Here is a 24,057-nt window from a genome sequence, read left to right as displayed (position 1 = left end):
CTTTGTGGCTTGGCCTAAGTGCCCAAATGACTTGTTTTGCAATGCTCTTGCAGCAAGAATTCCTAAGAAGCCCATCTCCCGACCTTCTCTGAGGCTCCTAGGGCTATGTGACTGGGAATTTCTTGCTTCCCTGAAAACGACAGGTTCTGGGACCTCCCAGCAAGGAGGCAGCAAGAACAGGAGTGCAATGGGATCTATCTCCCTCCTAGGATATTTTTACCAATGGGACTCATGAGGCTGCAAGGGTGTGAATGAGCAAATGCTATATTAAAATTTCCCCACCCCCCACAAAGCTCCCAAACCTTGGTCTTTATACAGGGAGGGATGGAAAAACCTTAGGGAGTCAGTGATGCCACCCTACCTGAGGCCAGCACTGTTACGTCCAGCCTGAGAATCCTTCTGGGCCCAGCCCTGTCAGGCTTAGACAAGATTACAGTTGACTCTCGGTCCTCCAGGGCTGGGTGGCTATCTCCCTGTTGTCCTTTTTGTTCTCTGCCTCCTCAGAAGGGGAGAGGAGAATGAAAGGGAAGGGAACCCAAACCAGAATAATTTAGTGAAAAGGGCACTAGGCAAGGCCTGGGGAGCTCTGGGATCCTGTCCAAACTTGGCCACTAAGCCACCACCATGAAGCTTTGGGTCAGTCCCCCAATTCTCTGAGTCTTAGATTGATTCTTCTTTTCTTTTCTTTTTTCTTTTTTCTTTTTTTAAAGGCAATTGGGGTTAAGTGACTTGCCCAGGGTCACACAGCTAGTAGTGTCAAATGTTTGGTCTGAGATCGAATTTGAACTCAGGTCCTCCTGACTTCAGGGTTGGTGCTCTATCCACTGCACCACCTAGCTGCCCCTAGATTGATTCTTCCATCTGAAAAATGAAGAATATAGAACTAGGTAATAATATTAACTCATAAATACAGAGTACTTTACGGTTTACAAAGGACTTTTGTCATAATACCATCACAGGGGGAAAAACATTATTATCCTCATTTTACAGATGAGAAAACTGATGCTTAGAGAAGATAAGTGATTTTGCTGAAGGATGATGGTTTTGTGCAGTTCAGTGCAAAGAACATTGAATTTAGAGTCAAAGACCTGGATTCAAATTCTGGCTCTGCTAATTACTATTTGTGTGCTCTTGGGCAAATCACTTCATGTCTCTGGGCCTCAGTTTCCTCATCTGTAAAAGGAGAGGGTCATGCTAGATGACCTCTAAGATCCTTTCTAGCTCTAAATCCTAAGTCATGGGGTTGTAGAAGGGATGGCTGTATAAACGTAAGGTGGATTAAGTAGCCTCTGAAATCCCTTCCATTGTTAGAACTCTGATTTTCTGGTCTCCTTTGAGAAAGGTCCCCAGGCAATAAGACATCTGACGGCTCAGCTGGAGTCTCACCCCCAGGGATTCTTAACCTTGGCTGTGTAATGGTTTGGATTAGATGGTAATGAATCCCTTTGGTAGTTTGGTGAAACTGATTGACCGCTACTCAGAAGAATGTTTTTAAATGCATAAAATAAAATACATAGGATCGTGTATGGGAACCAATCAGAAGAAAACTAATTATATTAAAATACACATATAAAATATTAAAAGGAATACAAGTTCCAGACCCCAGGTTAAAAGATCCATTTCAATATTGGGAGGCAGCCTTCATAGTTCTATCTCCTGCTCTCCCCATAGTAATTTTGTTGTTCGGTCTTATCCAGCTCTTTGTAACCTTTTCTTGGCAGAGATCCTGGAGCGTTTTTCTCATTTCCTTCTTCAGCTCATTTTTACAGATGAAAAAACTGAGGCAAACAAGGTTAAGTGACTTGCCCAGGGTCACACAGTTAATCAATGTCTGAGGTCAGATTTGAACTCATGAAGATGAGTCTTCGTGTCTCCAAGCCCAGTGCTCTATCCACTGCACCACCTCGGTGTTCTCCCTGCCCCTACAATAATAACAATACTTAGCATTTATATAATGTTTTAAGGTTTGAATGAGGCTGATGAATTTGTACAGCTCTGCCTCACTTAAATCCAATTCACTGGCAAGTCAAGATATCACCTATGACGTCACTGGTCCTCTTCATAAACAAAGGATGAACAACAATATAAGATTTACCAAGCATTTTATGGACATTATCTCATTTTATCCTCAAAACAACTTTAGGAGGCAACTGCCATTATTATTATTTCCATTTTCCAGATGAGGAGACTGAAGCTAATTGGTTTGCTTAGGATCATCCAGCCAGGGAGTGTCTGGGGCTGCATCTGAAATGCTGTCTTCCACACTCCAGGTTGGGCTTTCTACACACTGCAGCCCCCACCTGACTCTTACCTTCTTCCTCCCTCTCCCTGGGGACTCTCCCTACCTGTTGCTTCTATGTTCCTGTGGCTTTGTAGGGTGATATGAAGCAGCTCTTTGTGGTCTGCAGCCTCGTCTTGCCTGTTTTTCTCCCTTTCCAGCAGAACAGTAGGGTTCTCAATGCCCTTGTAAAGCTCAGCAGAAGGATGGGAGAGGGCTGGAGGTTGTGTTCATGTAAGCCAAGTGGGCTGTGCAGAGCAAAGCTCACTTTATTCAGCAGAGGAAGCCCTGTTTGGCATCTGTCAAGATGACCATTGCAGCACTGCCATCCCTATAGACCAGTCAGTCATCTCCTGGGGAAGGATTTTTCCTTTGTCCCAACTGAAGAATCCTTCTGAAGACAGGGTCAGAGGCTAGGGCTAGTATGGCTCTGAGCCATCCTTGGTGGGAGATTCTCCTGGGAGTAGAGGTGGGAACATGTTCAGAATTCTAACTAACAGATCACTGGCACTGGTGCCAGGCTCCAGGGATATAGTCCACCATCTGACTCTGTGAGCTGGCTGACCCTGAAACATGGGACTGAGGAAGAGTCTAGAGGCCTATTGTAAGGTCATAGAAGAGATCATTTTGTGGTGGAAAAAGTCCTGGACTAGGAGTCAGGTGACTTAAGTTCTAACTTCTGTCCCTGAGCAAAACGTCATAGCTGGATTAGATGATCTCATGCAGTGTGATGTGCTGGTAAATATTTAAAAACTGGCTTTCCAGAAGAAAAATGTATTCACGACACACTTTCAAGTTTAACCTTCATTATTGAAATTTTTTCTATCACTTTCTTAAGTCTAAACGATCAGCTAATAAATCAAGCCCAGATTTATAGTATTTATTGATTTCTGAGATGCAAATGCTCACACTGAAAATTTAAGAATCAGCTTTTCGGGTGAGGACTAGTCCTAGCAGCACCGTTGATTGGATCTTTGATTGATCAGTCAGTCACAAGTAGCTATTATCAAGTGGGCTCTTCCCAGAACCTCTGGGGAGAACTATCCTGCAGCAGAAAGGGCCCTGGCTTTAATCAGAGTCAAAAGAACTTGGGATGAAATTCTAGCACTGCTGGGGGGCGGGGCAAAGTGACCTCTAGGGTCCCTTCAAGCTCTCAATCCTGTGATTTTATGAATTAGAGCTGTGAGCCCTATTTTTAAAAATATTCAATCAAGTTGTTGACTCAAAAACATGCAGATTTTTGTGCTATCCTTGCAAGCAATTTTTATAGATAGTATTCCCTTCAATATTTTCTCCACTGTGCTGAATCTGTCCCCCTTCACTGTTCCCACACCTGCCAAGCAGTTGACGACCCCACCCTCTCTCCCCTCTGTCGCTCCTTGCCCCCTTGCTGAAGTACAGAAAGTGAGAAAGGGTAATTTACCCAGAACAGGGATGTGGAAAGTCATTGTGGGGAGGAGAGAAAGTTCCATGACCCCAGCAGGGAGAGAGGAGTGCCAATAGATACTTTATATCCTTTGTCCTAGTGATTCAGCTTTCTGTCGGCCTCCAGTTTCACCTCTCCAACATACTGGTTATGGGACATTCTCATAGACATCTTCAACTCAACATGTCTTAAACTGAACTCACATTTCCCTTCCTCCTACTCCCTCTTCTAAACCTCACTGTTTCTGTCAAGAGAAGCCCTATCCCGCCAGTCACCCCGGCTCACAACCCAGATGTTATCCTTGAATCTGCACTCTCTCTCTCCATCCTCCACCCCCACCTCTGTCGATCTGCTGCCAAGGCCTGTTGATTTTGCCTTCATGACATCTCTTGAATACACCCCCTTCTTTCCTCTGACACTGCTTCCACCCTGCTGCAGGGGCTCCTCATCTCCCACCCAGACTATTGTAATTCACTGCTGTTTGGTCTTCTTGCCTCACGCCTCTCTCTGCTCTAGTCCATTCTCCACTCAGCTGTCAAAGCAACCTTCCCAAAGAGCAGGTCTGACCAGGTCACATCCCCTCCACCCAACTCAATAAACTCCAGGGGCTCCCTATCATTCCCAGAATCAGATTTTACAGATGAGGAAAGTGAAATCCAGCGAGAGTGCCTACTTACCTATGTGACCTAGACTTACCTCTCTGGGCCTCAATTTCCTCAGTTTCCAAGAGAGAGGATTTGATTAACTATCCTCAGAGGGACCTTCCTGCTCCAGGCCTGTGATCTTGTGACTTGCCCAAGGATCTAACAATATTACAATGGGAAGAAAATTTGGAGTTCAACCAGTTCAGAGGTTTTGAACTTGGGGCTCTGCAAACTTGTTTTTGCAATATTTTGATAACTGTATTTCAATATGATTGGTTTCCTTTGTAATCCTGTACACTTTACGCGTTTGGGGAACCTGGGGTGTTCTAGCACCTCTGATGTCCACATGTCACCCAACTTTCACCTGTGGCTCCAAGAAGCTGTAGCATGTGGGGCCACCACACCCCAGTAAAACCATCTAAGCAGACAGGCCAAACCAGGTTTAGGGTAGCTGACAGGCCTCAAACCCATCAGTTAGTTGATGGGGAGGGGGCATATCCCAAGCAATGTCAAGGCTACCACTGGCAGATCAGGTGGATGAGAACAATTTGTTCCAACAGCCATGAAGCTGGCTGAAGCAGGCATTGTGGGGCGCTCAGAGCTTGATTGGACATCGAAGATCCCAAGGTCATCCGCTGCATCCTGGGCCATCACCCATTGTCCAAACTTTATCTTGCTGCCGGACTTCGGCGACTCAGGGAGAGTGAGGCCGTTGACTCTGTACAACCCTGCCTCACTTAAATCCAATTTGTGTACAAGTCAAGACATCACCTGAGATGTCATTGGTTCTCTTTGTTTAGTTTGTTTGTTTGTTTGGTTTTTGTTAGGCAATGGGGTTAAGTGACTTGCCCAGGGTCACACAGCTAGTACGTGTCAAGTGTCTGAGGCTGGACTTGAACTCAGGTCCTCCTGACTCCAGAGTCAGTGCTCTATCCACTGCACCACCTAGCTACCCCATGGTCCTCTTCAAAAATGAAGGACAAACATCTTTATACATTTAAAAACATAATTCTGAGAAAGAGTCTCTAGGTTTCACCAGACTGCTGAGGGGTTAAGAAAAAAGATTAAGAAACTCTGCTGTGGGGGAAGCTAGATGGCATAGTGGATATGCTCTATCTTCAGCCCTGGAGTCAGGAGGACCTGAGTTCAAGTCCAGCCTCAGACACTTGACACTCACTAACTATGTGACCCTGAGCAAGTCACTTAATAGCATTGACTAGCCAAAAAAGAAAAAACAGAAAAAGAAAAAAGAAACTCTGCTCTAATCCAATCTCAATAAGTTGCAGATACAAAAACTGAGGCCTAGGGATGGGAAGTGACTTGTCCAAGGTCATCAGAAGTTATAGAAGAGCTGGGTCTTGAACCCTGGTCTACTGGCATCACTGGTATTGGCAAAAGTGTTGAATTGGGAGTTAGAGGACTTGAGCTCAAATCTTGACTCTGCTACTTACTCCCTCTGTGACCTTAAGAAAGTGACTTAGCTTTTCTGGGCTGAAGTTTCCACTTCTGTAAAATGAGTGGGTTGGACTAGATCAGTCAGTCAACAAGCATTTATTAAGCACCTACTGTATGCCACATACTATATTGAGCTCTGAAGATACAAAGAAAGACAAAAAAAAAACCAGTCCTTGCTCTCAGGAAGCTCCCAGTCTAACAGGGAGAATAACATGTAAACTGTGAACCAGCAAGATGTGTCTAGGATAGACTAGAGTTGCTTAACAGAGAGTAGGGGGGTTGGGAAACGCTTTCTGTGGAAGGTGGGGTTTTAGCTGGGACTTGAAGGAAGTCAGGGACACCAGGAGGCAGAGATGAGGAGGCCCAGATGAGCAGGGAGAGAGTTGTAGGTGTGGGGGCCAGACAGAGAGCATGCTGGTAGGTAGAAGTTGGTGATTTTTGTTTGAGGGATGGCAAGGAGGCCAGCCAGCATCACTAGATGACTTAATAGCTACCTTCAATCTCTACAATTTAGAGATCCTTTTATTTAGGGGATTTGTTCTGTGAAGTTTGGATTCAGTCAAAGGGCTGTACTTGAGGACCTAGAGGGCCACATGTGGCCTTGAGGCTGCAGGTTCCCCACCCCTGTGTCTAAGTCAAAAATTCTTAACCCTATGGGGCATCATGGCCCTCTTCGGCAGTCTGGTGAAACCTATGAACCGCTTCTCAGAATAATATTCTTACGTGCATCAGATAATATATCTGAGATGACCAAGGAAACCAAAGATTGGTGAAAATAAAGATGTGAGTTCACAGAGCCCCCTGAAATGGATCAGTGGACCTCAGTCTAAGACCCTTTGCTCCACATCTACGATCCTATTGTCTGTCCACCATATTGCCTCTCCAGATCCATTCCCCACTGTGCCTAAGAGGATGCCCAGGGCCTAGATGTGGGATCCACAGAGTTGTTTGAGTCCTCTCCTTCCCCCAGAAAGGCTTCCATCTGCTGTCCACCACTCTGGGCTTTTTCTTGGTATTTTTACTCTGGCTGTCTAGAGGAGTCCAAGTTAGCCAGTGACAAACACACTGCTTGGTCTCTTAGTTCTCTCCCTCAGCATTCTCCAGACTCCACAGAAGGGGAAAGGGGATGGCCTCTCCTAGGCCTTGGGAGATGAGGGCATAACCTGACTCTGATTTTTCATTTTAGTCGAGGCTGCGGGCCAAGCAAGCCTGGGGGTAAGAACTGGGGGGAGAGGAGGCAGAAAGGGACGAGCAGGGGTGGCTTTCCAGGTGCCTCACTCTTCTCATTACTGTGGTTGTTTTTAAATTCATACCAGACTCTGCTGGCTGCTGAGCTCTCATAAGTGGTTTCTCTTCCCTCTGGCACCCCATCCCTCATTGCCTCAGCACCTGCTGTCCAGAAATACAATTCCTTTCCAAAAAGAATGTCATGGCAAGACAGAGTCCAGCTCCTTCTAGCTAGACTGTCCTAGGCCCTGCTAAATGTGTGGCTTGTATTTTTTACCTTCCCTATGTTCAGTGAAGATTCTTTCCCTGTCCCTTTTCATCTTCTGTTTCCCTGCCCTCCCACAGCTGGCTGAGGGTTCAAGGAGAGGTGACTCAGAGAGTCTAGGGAGAGGGCTTTCACAGCACAATATCCATTACTACCACTTTTGGTCATGGTCCTATGGGGCATGTGATATTATTATCTCTGTTTTGCAGAGAAGGAAAGTGAGTCTGAGAGAAGTTAAATGACTTGACCAGGGCCACACAGCTAGTACGTATCTGAAACAGGAGTAGAATTCAGATCTTCCTGACTCCAAGTCCAGTGCTGTACATCCACGGTTTGCCAGCATCCTCTTGAACAGCCCTAGTAATAGGGAACTCTACTTTCTGGGCAGCCCATTCCACTTTCGAGTTGTTAGGCAGTTTTTTCTTTAAATCAAGTTATAATCTATTTCTCTGCAACTTCCATAGACATTGGGGCCAGAAGTGGGAGTTTCTGGCTTGGGTCTCTGAGGTCACTGAGGGAGGAGAATGGAAGGCTGTTGAGTTCCTCATGAATCTGGAGAGGCCCATACAGCTGGGTGACCTGGGACACATTGCTCTGGCTACCCAGGCCATTCTCTTCCATGGAACCCTGAAAGGGAATGGAGCAGGAAACGCTTAGGTGACAGGGTGGGGGTGGGGGTGGGGGTGTCACTCAGAGCGAAGCACAGAAAAAGCTGAAAAGGTTTGATGTCTGTTAAAAATTTTATTTTTCATTTCACACAGAATGATGTCAAAATAAATCCTCAGTAATATATATTTATATATTTATTTACCTGTGTCCATATTTACAAAAAAAAATTATGGTACTCTATGAAGTCTATGTACATCCATGATAGACAGCCAATGCTCATTGAGGCACATATGTACATGTGTATGTATAATCTATGTACAAGTATCAGACCTTACTGACACAGGGATACTCAGCTACAGAAGTCTGGGCTTAAGGTGGGGGGTAGGGCGGCGGTCTAGGTTAGGCAGCATGGGGGTTGAGGCAGGCCCGAAAGCTCCCTGGACATGTCAGCAAGAATAGCATCTATACAGACAGTGCAATTCAGTTACAGCTGGTGTCTAAATTTTCATCAAGCAAAGAAATGGTTAAACAACTCCCAAACTCCCGGGAGTCTTCCCCACCAGTCCTGCTCTGTCTCTGGCTCCCATTGCCATGGAGACCCACAGTTCCACTTCGGAATCGCTGTTACCAAGCTTTAACCACCAGCCTTGGAGTTCCTTCTCCTATTGATTCCAATGAGGCCTATTTATCAGCTTCCTTCCCTTTGCATTTCTCCAGCAATTACCAGGGACAGGACATTGGAGGGCAGCTGCAGAGTCTTGAGCAATGAGAAGCCAGTGCAAACCCCTAATTAACGTCTTTGTACTTGGTTACGAACAGCTTCATGCTCCCAAGGAAGAGGCAGTCGCCACATACATTGTACATACACATATACATATATACTGTATATACACACAAGTCTTGGAAAGGAAATAGCATCCCACAAACTAGAGGTTTACCACGGTGTCCCAACATGCCCAAGGAACACTAGCATTTAGACACCAGCTTTTAGTCACCATATTACAAATCTGGGCTGTACCCAGACTGTGCCCTGCAGAGCGAGGGTCTCATGGGCACAGAAATTCAATGGCAAGATGACGACTTAGCTGGTGCATCATCATCATCATCATCATCATCATCTCAGTAGGCTGAGGGGAGACCTTCAGACTTTCAAGTTTCAATAGGGTAATGTGCCTTTCTCTTAAGGGTTGGAGTTGTTGGTATGGAGATGCCAAAGGAAGACAGGGCAGCTGGTTATGGCATCCAGATAATAGTGGGGCAAGCAAGGGGATATCATGTTCAGAAACTCCAGAGCTAACCCTCATCTGCCCCCAAATCTGCCTGGGACTGTTTTCTTTCCTTTTCTTTCCTTTTGTCCAGTGGAGCAGACTGAGGCCACCGCCTGGGGTTGATTTGCTCCTTTTTTGGCCACACCTGAATAGGAATCTGAATGCCCTTGCAAATGCACTTCATGAACAGCAAAGGCCCAGAGACCTTGGCAGCATTTCTAAGAGCTGACCTGGAAATCGTCTGGCAGAGGAGCAAGCCCCTCTCTGAAAGATCTCCTCCTCCCATCTCCTCTCTTCACTTTCTATATCTGTACGGGGTGTTTACACACTGTGCAAACACACACACAAGCAAAGCAGCCGGGACTCCTGGGAGTCAATTTCAAACAGCAGCAGGGGTTTAGAGGCTTCTTGTGAGAACAGAGAAGGGGCCCAGAATGAAGTGCTTTGAGTAGAGATGGATGGTCTAAGCACATGGCCACATCTACACTGCCCTAATTACCTAGGTGCTCTGGCACCTGTAAACACACCTGCCCCCAGTGCACCTAGAACCTAGATGAGCTCTCAGCGTCGATTTGACCCAGAACAGATTAAGCGATAGCTGGGTTAACTTCTACATTGTCTTAGTGGGAGGAGAGTGATTACAAGAAGTCATACAGGTTCACCCTATATCCACCAACAGTATTTCTGCCAGAGTGATTTGCTACCATGTGAGGTGGTGGCTTTGCTGTTCAGATAGCCTGGGCCATTCAGATGCTTAGGCAGAGGGCCTAGACTTAAAGATGCACAGTCCTTATTCAGTTCAAAAATCACCCCCTTGACCATTGTCCATTGTCCATATTCAATACTGCCTGCACCCTGGTGGTCCCTCTCTTGGTCCAGATTCATTTGGTAACATTACCCAGTAGGGGCCAGCTCACTCCCCAGCTGATTGATGGTCACCCACTCAGTGTCACCAGGAATGCTGGCATGGCAGATGTCTGCACCACTGGATTTTGCAGAGATGCTATTGACTATCCTTCTAGACTGATGCAACCTTCTACGGTGTGACACTGGCCAGTTATGCAGAAAACATCGTATAACGCATAGGTCTGGCATGCAACAGACAGGGCATGATTAAGAATTTACAGCACATTTCTGGCTTGATCTGGCTGCTTCTAATGGGATCTATGCTGCTTATTCCCACAGGGTTACAAAGCCTTGCAAGTTCCTCCTTACTTCAACCCCAGAGATCTGATTAAAGTCAATGGAGTACACTCTTCTATGCACCATTGGGACTTTCAAAAGGAGGAGTTGAAAAGGACCACTACATTATCTTCAGGGCACAGGATAGTCTCACCAAAAAGCAGACAGAACTGGAGAGAGCAAGACTAGAGATAACTACTTTATTTAGTCTGCTGCAGAATATTTGCAATGTCCTCTTCTCAAGGGTTACCAAGCTGGGAAGGACGTTTCTGTCCCTCTTTAGAGAGGCCAGGCAGAATAAGGAAAGGATGACAGTCTGGGCTTGAGAGCTTACCCCCCATTTATACATAAGCGAGGCAACTACTGGGAGGATCCAAAGTGGGAATCTATCTGTTCCTTTTGTTAGGAAAGAACTGTCTTCTAAATAGGGCTGGAATCGGGGAGAAATAGCTGCACTAGAGAAGTAGAGAGGGTAGAAATCACGGGGAAGGGATGAGGGAAGGACAAAGAACCAAATATATGCAGTTTATTCCATGATTTGTTGAATTTATTCCACATTCATTCAACTAAGGGAGTTTGCTTTGTATGTATAATTTCTGAAGTCATGGTATACATATACATATATGTACACATATATATACACATATGTGTATCTATAGAAAACCTCGAATATCCAGACCTCTTGTCATCAAAATCCTCAAGTAACAAGAATTGCTTTTTTCCCTGTGCTATACTTTTAGGAGAAAGCAGCAAATGTAGATATAGACTCAGAGTAGGGGTTTGTTTCAATCACTAACTTCCAGGAGTTATCCCTGGGGTCCATCTTCATCTAGCACAATACCCCAGGCCTTCTCCATCTATAGGCCTGTACAGTGTGTTTAAAATCATTGACCCTGCAAAAGCTTCAGTCACAGCTGTATATATACTCTACTTACTAAGTCAGGGAAGCATGGACTAATTGATATATTTGAGGGAGATTTTCAACAATAAGCAAAAAAAGTTTTCTCTTGTCAACACTCAGACAAATTATTCAGTTAACTGGTACTTTACTTTCCCTGAGCATGCCCATTCCTGTTAATTGAGGTTTTGTCGTAATATATATATATACGTGTGTGTGTGTGTGTATGTGTGTGTGTGTGTGTGTGTATATGCATATATATATATGTATACACACACATATGTACATATATGTGTATATATATATATAGAGAGAGTGAACGAGCAAGGGTGGATTAAACAGGAATGTAATGGCCCCCAGGCCATCATCAGTTATCCACCAACCACGATTGTCTAATACCAGTAAGTATATGTACACCTAGATTTTCAGGGGGCCTCTCCTAAACCTCCCTCATTCATTCCTTGTGCAGCTGCATTTTGTGGCTATGAGTTAGTATGACATAGACAGTGACCCCACCCCTTATCCCAACTCAGTTTGTCTGAATATCCATTCTGAGAACTGGGTCACTGGGAGTGCCTCCATTTATTTTCCCCAGGTGATCATAACCCTAACCCCCCTTCCCATAACATTCATACATGTCAGCATTGTCTTCATTTTGAAGGGAGGAAAGTCATCCATACTGCCCCTGCCTGAGCCCCAACGCTGAAATGCTGGGCCAAAGGCCCTCAGGAACCATTTTCCACTTAGGGAGGGCCAAAAAATTTAGATAATGGTTCGTAATCCATGGCAAGGATCTTTTCCTAATGGCTCAGGATGCCTTATTCTTATTCTAATCACTTGGTAAGCCCTTTCTCTTGGGCTTCCACTATGTGCTGCCAGAGATAGATTCAGAGCTAACTGGAAGGCGAAGTGTGAGCCTACTCAAATTCATGGTTTTCTCATTTGGGGGTTGGGCAGCACTCTCACCAGTTCAGAGTAGTCCACAGAGAAAAGGAGGTTGTGTACATGAAGTCTCCCTCCCCCCTCTATTCCCACACCTTCTCATTGCCTACCTGGCATGCTTTCCATTGGCATTTCCCATCTGCACACATTTACATTCTGGAAGTAGGGTCAGGGGCTTCAAAGCAATAGAACTCGGGCCAGCTGGGTGCCAAGGAGAGACGAAGTTACTGAATGGTGAGGGAACACCCAGGGACTCGGGTCTTTACCCTAGAATCCAGGTGCTATCACTATTCAGTCCTGAGAACAAGATTTTAAAACAGCTATTGCTAAAGAAAACAGTCACTATTTGTTTTATTGCACTTTTCCTCCTTTGTTTTTCAAAAGATAAATAAAATATGAAAAATGGAAATTAGGGTTTGGGGAAGGGTGATGGGTGGAAATGAGGAAGGGGTTAGGTAGGCTTAGGGAAGGGCAGCATTGACCAGCTTGCTTTCATTTGAGGGAGGGGCTGGCCCAGTAGAGTATGTGCCAGGGATCCAGCACCATAGTCAAGGGTGAGGGTCATGACTGGACTCTGAGAGTAGGATGGGGCCAGCCTGAGGATAAAGACTGCCCACCATAACTCATAGAATGCCAGAACTGGGAGGGACTTTGGAGGTGATCTAGTCTTCTCTCCTCATTTTACAGATGAGGAAACTGAGGCCCTGAGAGATTAAGCAATTTGCCTAGGGTCACACAGCTAATTAATTAGTGGCAGAGTCTGGAGTAAAATCCAAGTTTCTTAAAATCCAAGTCTAATGCTCTGTCCGCTACCCCAGGCTGCCACCCAAAACTGGAGAACATTTCTGATTCACGGTTATTTGCTAATTGGCTCAAGTGGATAGAACATCAGGGAAACTAAGATCATAGGTATGAATTGGTGGGAGGTGAGAGCAAACCAGGGAATACTCCATTCTGTAGTCCTAGAATGCGTGCTTAAACCAAACTGACTACCTTATGAGGGCTTTTTGCTGGTCACAAGCAGGAATTGGAGAGGAAAGATGAAAGGATGAATGTTTGTTGAATGAATGAATAATTGAATGGATGAATGAATGAGTGGCTCAGTTCAACCCATTTCCACTCCCAGACAGCTTGTCCAAAACACATGCCTCCAGGGTGATGGAGCTTGGGTGCCATTTTAATATTTGATCGTTAGGTATTTCACATTGTGTCCTGCTCTCTACAGCGATGAATAGTACTGGCAAGAAAACCTCCTTAAAGCACTGGGGACTTTGGAAGCATGGACAGAAAGAAGCGCTATCCACATTCACTTCCAAGAGGATCGCTGCTGATGTTTTAGGAAAGAGATCAATGGGGCGGGAGTTCATCGGCTGGAGGCCTCACTGGCTAGGAGCACCAAAGTGAAAGAAGATGGTTGGGGTCTGAAAGCCTCCCAGCTCCTTCACTTCAGGTAGTCACACGGGCACGAGGGCTAGGGAATCAAATTTTCAATCAATCAAAAAGCTTATGGAGAAGCCTTTCCCATGTCAGAGCAATAGGTTTGGGGGCAGTGAGATTAGGTCAGGCCACCCTGGGGTCTCAAATGTTTGGGCTCTATTTTTTTTTCCTAAAATGCCACCCTGGTATCATGAGGTGCCTAGATCCCACAGAAGTCCAGATTAGGTGGGAGGAAGAGAGAGAGGGAGAAAGAGAAGGAGAAGGAGAGGGAGAGGGAGAGGGGAGGGAGAGAAAAGAGGGAGAGAAAAGAGGGAGAGGGAAAGAGGGAGAGAGAGAGAGAGAGAGGGAGAGAGAGAGAGAGAGAGAGAGAGAGAGAGAGAGAGAGAGAGAGAGAGAGAGAGAGAGAGAGAAAGGGGGGAAAGGGAGAGAGAGAGATTGCAAAGCACCACATAAACCCTAATAAACTCAGGGACTCTGGTCTTCCACTAAGTTTTGGCTTCTGCATAGTTTAGCCTGGAAATTGTCCAGTTCCATTTTCATTTCCTCAGCCTAGCCTTTCTCCTCTTTCCTAGGGTTCATCGTCTTCATCACCCTCTTGAAAATTTTACCATGTTTCTTCTACTTTCTGGGTTCTGAAATTCAGGCTTGAGAGACAATACATGAAACCAAAGAGCAAGTCAGATCTTGACTTCCAAATAAATCCCATCTTGTCAACTTGAGCCTGAGAACTGACTTTGCGGCAAAAGTTCTGATGATGGCTGAACTGATTTTGCTGCCTCTAGAGAGATGATAAAGCGTAGGTGGGCAGACAAATGGAGGGAAAGCCATCATAGTGACCTATCTGAGCAGAGAAAGCATAGGGTCCCCTGGGCCCCTCCCAGAACCCTCTGACCATAGGCACTGCTTCAACTGCTGGCCTTCACTGGGGGCAAACTAGGAAGTCAACAATTATTCACGTAAGTTGAGAGGAACTAATGACACATAGAGATAATCCATAATATTGGACAATCCTTAAATCATTTAACTAAGGTTTTGGAGTAACATACTAAATAGAGAGCTGGCCTTTAAGCCGAGAAACCTTGGGGTCAAGTGCTGCCTTTGATCATACTGGTTTTGTGACCCTGGGTAAGTCACTTAACCCTGGTCAAGTCTCAGTGTTCTGGGCAACTCTTTTAAGACTCTAAGTTGAAGAGAAAGTGTTGACTGACATTGGTAGACTTGTATTCCATACAGAGTAAATCACAGGTACAATCCTTCTGTCTATCTTGAACATAAATGACATAATTCAGCACTCCCTCCTCCACTTTTTAAAGCAATCAATTTAGCTTCCTATGTTTCCCTCAGGCTGGCATTAAAAGGAGTTTACCTCTCCTTAAGTCTCACCAGCTGGCTTCTAGGGATGTATTGAGGGGTGAGGGGAACCCACTTTTTATAAACCACTCATGATAAACCAACTATTAAGTTCCTTAGCAATCTCAACTAACCAACAGTAGACTGTTGATTTCAATAACTGGGATCCAGGGAATTGTTTCAGGAAGGAAAGCTAACTATGTTTTTCCCCCGGATAAAATGTAATTTCTCCTTATTTATCTAGACGGACTCTCCCATGACCCTAGCAAAGGCCATAGATAAAGCTATAGGTAGGAAGGATGTCACAGTGACATCCTTGGTGTTCCTCTTCTGCTGTTCCCAGCCCATGACCCTGTTGTTTCAGTAGCCAGCAGCCACCAAGACACGAGGGCTGAGCCTACAGATTCCAGTTATGCAGAGAAAATAACAACAATAAAATTAGCTAATATTTATGTAGTGTTTTGCAAGTGCTTGGTATATTTTCTCATCTGATCTTTGCAACAACCCTGTGAAGAAGGTGCTGTTAGGATTTCCTTTTCACTGAGAAAAACTGAGCTGAGAAAACCAAGACTCAGAGAAACTAAGGGATGGATCCAGTGTTAAAATTTAGGCCTTCCTGACTCCCAGCCCAGCACTCTATCCACTGTGCCATCTAGCTGCTTCGACTCCACCCTAGCCCAAACAAACAAATGAACAACAAGAATAACAACAAAGCCCACTGGATTAATGGAACAGGCCCTGTACAGAGACGGCAGTATTCTCTGGAGGAAGTGGTACAGTAAGGCAGTGAGCTTGCCCATCAATCACTGCCTGCTCTGAGTCCCAGATTTCTGGGAGGAAAAAAAGTGATTTGGTGGGATATCTTATAAGATTCCCTGCTCCAATCAGAAGCCCTTGTGGAAGAGATGGTCCAGTCCCCTGTCTTTACTGGCAAATGGAGGTTTCTCCTTAGGAAAAAATGGGATTAGATGGGGTAGAAAGAAAAGAAGAGAAAGATCAGAAGAGGAGAATGGGGGAGTCACCGAGAGGTGTAAAAGTAGATGCCCCTCAAAGAATTCGGGGGAGTATAAAAGCAGCCCTAAGAGCTGGGAGGTGTGTGTGTGTGTGTGTGTGTGTGTGTGTGTGTAGGAGGGTTAGAGAGACAGATGAGGTCAAGCGGATAAAGCTTCTGTTAGGGTCTACTTTGGCTTGTGCTTATCATTTTTAGCTCTATGAGCAGAGAAATGTTGGTATGTGTCCGTTATGTCTCTGTGTGTTGTGTGTCATATGTGTATCATTTGTGCATGTTGTATTTGTGCAGACCATATAGGTCTGGTCCTGTGTATTTTCCATGGGTTTCCCCCATATTTTCATGGTGTGTTGTGTGTCTTTTGCACATGTGTATATTGCATGTATTTGTGTCTCTTGATCAGAGGGTTGTTTTTCACCTTCTTTTTAAGAGCACTTTCTATCCCACAGGGGAATTCTCTGCTTTTAACTCCTCTCTGGAAGGGTGTTGTAATAAAATATCTACAGTCCTGACCTAGAGTCTATAGATCTGGGTTGCTTCCCTTTCAGCTATTATCAGAACGGGTACATACCCTTCCTAACTCCTGGGGGTTCAGAATAGCCTCAGATGGACTGGGTGCATAAAAGGATGACTGTGCAGAGCTGGGCAAACCCACAGAAGACATGTGAGTCCATGAGCGTACACCATGAGCCTTTACTGTGCCCAGGAATCCATGCACTGAAGTGGTTCAGAACCATTAGACTCCTACCTCAGTGCCTCCCTGTGTCAACTACAGGCACCGAGCAAATTGGCAGACAAGGAGATGAGCCTATGACACAGATACCTAAGGGGCAAGTTGGGGCTTATAGAGTTCCATTCTCATTTTTATGGGAATCTTAGACAAATTCAGCCCTAGAGGACGGTGTGGGGCTCTGATCTTTGCCACTCCTTACAAAGCTTTAGGTGTTCCCATTGCTCATTCACTTCCTCCAGGGGCAGGCAAAGGGAGAGAAGAAAAGAAGACCACTTAGGATGCCACCCATTTAGGATAATAGATTTAGACCCTGAACAGACTTCAGGGGATCTATCAAGTCTAATCCTCTCATTTTACAGATGAGGAAACTGAGATGCAGTGGGGTTAAGTGACTTGCTCAGAATCATGTAGCTAGTAAATCTCTGAGGCAGGACTGAAGCCCAGGGCTTTCTGACACCAAAACCATTTCCCTCCCTACTCTGCCACTCTTGAGTAGGTCTAATGGGAAGAAGGAGTTATCAGGGAGGGGATGGAGGTTGTGTCTGGTGACCCAAACAGTGTTTATGGACCATACATAGATTTCAGTTATCTAGATTTACCTTTGTACTTTTCTAGATTGTGGGGGCAGAGAGAGGAGAGACTTCAGTCAAAGACTAAAACTCCTAGGTCTCAGAAAGGTCCTATTTCTTGTTGGCCTCAGTACTAAATCAGGAGACTTGGGGAAAAGAGAGCCATGGAAGTGGCTGGGTAGACAGAGCCAGGCGAAAAGGAAAGGCAAGGCAAGGAGGAGTGGGGATGGGGAGATGGTGATGGAGTTAATTCTGTCCCGCTGGGTTTAAGGACTGGTGATGAAAAGGTTGCCCCTGGGGCCAGGCCAAGGGGCATCTTGAGGGAACCGTGAGGGCCATGGGCCCTTGTGCACTCAGTAAGACAAGCTTCAGCCACAGGGACTGGAGCTGCAGCACGTGGAGGGCAGAAAGACATTTTGTAATGGTCTAAGAAACCACCCAGGCTGGAGTGTCTCAGGTGACGGCAGCAAACCATGGCCCAGTGGGGGAACCAATCCAAAACGAGGATCAATCCAACACGAACTTGTGAGGCCTCTTAGACATGCGTGAGTCGTTTCCCCAGCTCACAGAGCAATGGTTTTGCCCTCTGAACCTGAACTCCAGAGAGTATACATTTACGTATATATATATACATAACTACTATTTATACTTATATTTGTGTGTCGTGTTTGCTCGTGTATATGTAGCAAGACATATACAGGCACTAGTGCACATAGTCAGAACACATGCATAAATTGCCCTGTGTCAAAAATATTGCATAAGCTTATACCATGTTTGAATGCAACTATTTTTTTTTTATCTCTAGCTAGGTAGGTAGGTTGAGGAACACATGAAGGTGATATTGGGTATATGTACATTGGATCCACAGATCCACCTGCACTCACAACTAAATGCTCTGGCCAACTGTAAAAATCCTGCTTGCAACAAGATTGATTACTAAGGTGTAGTCCATGAGGTCTGCTCAGGCTTTTCCTTACTATTTCACCTTCTGGGCTCGGCAGAAGTCTGTGCCCCTGCCTGGAAGAACTGTGGAATGCACACCTAAGGTCTGGCTTCCCTTTTCCCAGGGAGTCTCATGTTATGTTTTTTCCCCCTCCCAATTAAGGACTTTTGGCCTCCCATGGTTTAAAAAGTCCTCAAACTCAGTGCCATCCCGAGTGTATCAATACTATAAGCATGAATACTGTGTGTGTAGGCTGCTCTGAAAAAAACAACAACAGATTAATCTCATGGGTATTAGATATTGAGATTCAAGCAACAAATCCCCACTCGGAAGCACTGTCGGGTTTCACTGCAGTATCAGTATGCCCAGAGGCTACCACGTTAGCAAAGGAGACTCTGGGAAACTCAGGTGTCATAGAGGAATCGGTCGTTCTCTTTGGCGACCCTGAAGATGGTAAAAAATGGTGACCCCTCTAGGCAGAGAGATTCCTTAGTTGGTTTCTCCCCTAAGACTTGAGCATGAAATTTGAGTCTTAACAACCCATCTTGGGTCACACTAGCTGTCCCTCCCCTGGGCCTCGCACTGACACTGCAGGGAAAGAGTCGAATGCAGTATTTTCCGTTATGAAACCAGCCTCAGCAGCCCTCCACTTGGCAACTGCAGTTCACCAAGCCGGTGACACAGAAAGTGATTCTGCACGCACGGCTGTGTGTTCTTTTCAATGTAAAACATGGGGATGACATTTGGAATAGTTATCAAAGCTTAAGAAGTGAAGCCAGGATCCGTTTTGGCTCCGGGGAGGAAGGGAAGAGGGAGGGAGAGGGGGAAAGGAAAAGGGAAGAAGGAAGGGCTGACTGGGAAGTCTGATGGAGAGGGAAGTCCCTTGCATGTGCTAAGGACAGTTAATTGGGAGAGTTGACACACTGATACTAGTAGGTCATGCTGCTTATATGAGATAGTTCGAATGTCCCTTTGTGAATCCTGACTACATGAGTTGCACCTGTCTTTCTGTATCTTCGGTTTTTGGAAACCCCTAGATCTGTGATGAAAGTCTGCATGAAAGCCACATACAGGATAGTCTGTGTTCTAAATTTAAAAAAAAAAAATTAAAGAAATAAAAAAAAATCACTTCACAATTCTTGCTTTCCATGCATAACCAAGTACACGCGGTTAGGACACAGCTACAATGCAGGCTATTACGCAATATCTGCATTAGTTCCACTTGAGCTGTAAATATGCTAATAGGTTTCAATCAGACATCGGTTAACATTTTGGTAATATTCACATAATTTGTGTTAGCCAGGGTACAGTTGGCTGTTTTCAAGTTTTCCTCTCTAAAGTCCTCATTACTGTTGTTCACCCCTTCCTGGATTTCCATGTAATCAGACTTACTAATGGTGGAGGCACTCCTACTTTTCTTTAGGTCAGGGGAAGATGGGATCTTTGGACAGCTGGTCACTTGTAAGTACTGGGCCTGCTCCTCTCCCTCTGTCTCCCGGTGGTAGAAGTAGTTGAAATTGGACACTATGACAGGGACTGGTAAGGCAATAGTTAAGACACCTGCAATTGCACAAAGGGAACCCACAATCTTTCCCCCAATGGTGGTGGGGACCATGTCTCCGTAGCCTACTGTTGTCATGGAGACGACTGCCCACCAGAAGGCATCAGGGATACTAGGGAACTGGGAATCTCGCTCATCTGCCTCTGCGAAATAGACAGCACTAGAGAAGAGAATGACCCCGATGAATAGGAAGAATATGAGGAGGCCCAATTCTCTCATGCTGGCCTTGAGGGTCTGACCTAGGATCTGGAGCCCTTTGGAGTGTCTGGACAGCTTGAAAATCCTAAAGACTCTTACCAACCGGATCACACGAAGGATAGCCAGTGACATTGCCTGCTGGCCTTGCTGGGCATCGTCTGTCTTCTCTGCCAGCTCGGTCCCAAGGGTGATGAAGTACGGGATGATGGCCACGATGTCAATGATGTTCATGATGTTGGTGAAGAAACCGGCTTTGCTGGGACAGGCAAAGAACCTGACTAGGAACTCAAAGGAGAACCAGATGATGCATAGTGTCTCCACAATGAAGAAAGGGTCAGTGAAGGAAGTGGACTGTTGGTACCCAATGGTGCTGTTAGAGTAGGTATGGAAAGGAATCCCACCACCAGCCATATCTTCATTCTCATCCCGAAAAATGGGCAAAGTTTCAAGACAGAAACTCACAATGGAGATCAAAATCACCATGACAGACACAATAGCTATAATCCTGGCTGGCCCAGAGCTCTCTGGGTATTCAAATAGAAGCCACACCTGTCTCTGAAACTCATTTTCTGGTAAAGGACGCTCTTCCTCCTTGATGTAGCCTTCATCCTCTCGGAACATCTCCATCGCCTCCTCACCCAGTTCATAAAAACGGATTTCTTCTGAGAAGATATCCAAGGGGACATTCACAGGGCGCCTTAAACGGCCCCCAGACTGGTAGTAATATAAGATGGCATCAAAGCTAGGGCGGTTCCTGTCAAAAAAGTATTCATTTCGGAGTGGATCAAAGTACCTCATTCGCTTCTTAGGGTCCCCCAAGAGGGTCTCTGGAAACTGGGCCAAAGTCTTGAGCTGTGTCTCAAACCGCAAACCCGAGATGTTAATTACTACCCTCTCACAGCACTCATGGTCTGCCTCGGGGTCGTAGGTGTCCTGGGGGTGCCCAGGGAGGGCGGCAGCTTCATCTGCTGGGTCTCCAGTGGCCACTGTCATAATGGGGGCTGGGGAGGGCTCCTGGCTCTACACCTTCCAGCCGTCCCAGGGGAGAGCTTTCAGGACAATGCTAATGTCCCGCAGAAAAGCAGGAGTATCAGCCTGGGTTTGAACATGAGAGCATTGAGGGAGCTCTGCACACCAAAGAGCTCCTGCTTGGCTTGGCTGAAAGACAGAGTCAGGTAAGAGAATTACAACACAAGTGGCCAGCATACCCCAAAGCCATGGCTGCTTGTCTCCCATTTCTTGTCCAGTGAGGAGTTTCAAGATAGATTATCTTCTCCCTCCCCTTCCAGATTCTCCAGACCCCGACAACTTTATTCCAACTCCCAGTACTGAGGGGGCATAGAGGAGGCACTAACGCAGTCTCTCAAGAAAGCCACACCACTACATCTAAAGCAGGCGGCTCCCTGGATAGTGGGAAGGGGGAGGGAAATAAAGTCTCTTTCTGTACCACTCCTATTCCTTACAGCACAGCCCCCACCCATCACCATCCCAACTCTTGTCACTGAACTATTCACTTGCAAATACCTGCGCCCCAGTAGTCTCCCCCACTTCTGGGAGAGGATGGGAGAGTGCTTAGCATGGGTCTGCACCACTGGCTTTAGGCAAACGGCAAATGACAAAACAACAAATTGGGTTACCTGGAGGAGCTGGAATCAGGGAGGTCTCTTAGTAACCAAGCCGCTGAGACTCTGGGGGAATCCTAGATACACAAACAGACAGCTGAGCTCCCCATATTGTCCTAGCACCCGAGTCAGGAAGAATGGTGAGTCATTCTGGGCAAGAGAGCAGGCTTCGGCTCCCGGAGGTGAGCCCTGGCGTTTGACTGTAGAGGAAGCCTGGCCAGTGTGGTCCTTGGCTCCGGGGCAGCCCAGCTCGTGTCTGGAGCCTCCGCTTTGACGGCGGTAAGATGCAAACCTCAGCGAAACCCAGTGTCCTCCCCGTCGTCCTCAGGAGGTGTGACGTTGCCTGGAAAAAACATCAGCAAGGTGGAACTGGGGCTCTGAGGCAGCGGCTGCCAAGACCCGGCTTCTGGGGGCATGTGGGTTGGTTTTCCACTTGCCCCGGGCCAAAACATCGGGCCTTAGAATGCTGCCCTCGCTCTCTAAGGGACCTGGCTGCCCACCCCTGCCTCTGGCTGGGGGCTCAGCTTGCACCGTGCCCTGGGACCACTGTGGGTCAGCTCCGCATCCTTTCTAGCTGACTCCCCTCCACCCGGCAACCCGGTGATTCCTTCTCGCAAAGGAGAGAAGCCAGCAAGCACGACCAGGCCAAGCTCTCTGGAGAATCTCTTCCCCCCCCCCCCAACCCCGCCCGGTCTGAGCTTAACGCCTTCCTCTTGGATGGAGAAGGGAATGGAGGAAGGGGACACAGGGCCCGCTTGTACCCTCGGGCAAACCAAGGATGGGCCTAGGTTAAAGCTTCTCAGGCTTGGGGTGGGAATGGAGATGGTTGATCTAAGCCCTGACCTGAGCCAGTCCTGGGGACAACGGAAAAAATATCGTCCAAGAGCTCAACTTTGCAGAGGGAACACCACCCCTCCCTCTTTGAAGCCCCCCTCCCCCACTCCTCAGCCCTGACAGCCGCCAAGCCCGTAGACTTACTCTCCCCCAAGGATCCCAGGGCCACCGGCCTTCCTCAGACAGGGGTGGCATTTGAGCTAAGAAGTACCTCCGGCCGACCATTGATTCCCCCCCTAGAGAAAACCCCTCGCATTTCCTCTGCAGGACGATGAAAAGCTCTGCTTAGATCTGCTTCAAGGCGGGATGGTAGAACTGAGAGGGGGGGAGAGGGAGAGGGAAGAGGCTTCGGGGCTGGCCCTTATGTAACCCGATCCCGCAGGCCCCAGGGCATCGAGGGGTCCCCCGTCCTGCATTCATCACTCCTGGGGGTTCCGGCCCAGAGCCCTCCCCCGGCTCTCTCCAATCCAGACTGCAGCTTAGCCCTCCTCTCCCTTCTCCGCTCTTCAGCAACCCAGTAGTACACTCCTGCCAAGCCTTGCAGCAGAAAGCACCTCCCGTTAACCCTCGCCTGCCCAGCCCCGAGTAAGCCCCTTCCCAGGGACACAGGGAAACAGCCGATTCCTTTGTCCCCCTCGCATCCCCCAGGGTCCAGACGTGGAAGCATTGAGGGTCTGGTTCCCTCTTGGACCCCTGCAGGACAGAAGAACCTGAGAGCTAGATTGACCGGTAAGGGGGCAGCAGCCCTCGATCTCAGCCTCCTTCCTCTCTAAGGAGAGAAACCTCTGCAGCTCGCCGGCGGCCCGGGGAAAGGGCAAACGCCCCTCCAAGCCTGACTTCCTCAGCCTCCCGAGTCCAGGACCCCAAAGCCATTGCAGTGGGGGCGGGAGAGTGCACCTTTGCCCAGGTGATGTGGCCCGGCCTCTCTTGAGCTCCCAGCTGAAGGACTGCTCGGATTTAGCAACCAGTACTGACTGAGACGAGCCTCCAATTCCTGGAGCATCTCGAACACGGCCCCGTTCTCCAAGCTTCAGATGCTTGCTACCCAGGTCCCAATTCTTGCATCTCTACTTAGAGAGATGCGGGCCACCCCCCTCCCCCTCACCCCTCCCCCAGTCATCCAGGCCCAGGTGCTGCCCATCAGGACCGGGCTCGTGGTCAATATTGTTTCTATTCTTCTGCAGAAGGCTTTCACGGCCAGAGGACCCCCGGGCCCTTTCCCTTCTGCAGACGGCTGGCTAGAACTACAGTGGCCCCGGAGACTGGAAGACAGGAAGCATGCAAAAGGGAAACATCCCCTGGTCCAATTTACCCTTCTGGATCAGCAGCCGGAGCCTCCATTTTGCCAGATTATGGAAAAGCTGGAGGCTCGGGGGCGAGGGGGGGCCGGGGCGAAAAAACCGAGACATCTTGCCGGCTCTGCAGTCCCACATGCGGCGCATACAGAGCAAGTTCCCTGCGCCCCAGCGCCACCATTGTTACCTGGCTCTGGGGAAGAGGCGGGGGAGTCTCCCAGCTCAGCCAGAGCTAAGGGGAACACCGACCCCAGAGCATAACCTTAAACTCCCCTAGAACAGAGAATGAATATTTTATGCCACTGGTCTTTT

The 24,057-nt window shown here is 47.2% G+C and overlaps 1 protein-coding gene across 1 annotated transcript; it reads right to left on the bottom strand.

The window, feature by feature from the left end:
- Positions 1-13,294: 13,294 nt before the first annotated feature.
- Positions 13,295-23,486, bottom strand: KCNA2 (potassium voltage-gated channel subfamily A member 2). The gene is made up of 3 exons (XM_021001285.2): positions 22,595-23,486; positions 21,632-21,959; positions 13,295-21,152 (listed from the first exon to the last, which is right to left on the bottom strand). Exon 3 carries the CDS (start codon positions 20,985-20,987, stop codon positions 19,488-19,490), a length of 1,500 nt encoding a protein of 499 aa, XP_020856944.1. The 5' UTR covers positions 20,988-21,152; positions 21,632-21,959; positions 22,595-23,486; the 3' UTR covers positions 13,295-19,487.
- Positions 23,487-24,057: the final 571 nt, after the last annotated feature.

The sequence above is a fragment of the Phascolarctos cinereus genome, unplaced genomic scaffold, assembly GCF_003287225.1.
Source record: "Phascolarctos cinereus isolate Bilbo 61053 unplaced genomic scaffold, phaCin_HiC Scaffold_5;HRSCAF=322, whole genome shotgun sequence".
Classification (NCBI taxonomy): domain Eukaryota; kingdom Metazoa; phylum Chordata; class Mammalia; order Diprotodontia; family Phascolarctidae; genus Phascolarctos; species Phascolarctos cinereus.
This window is presented reverse-complemented; position numbering and strand designations above follow the sequence as displayed.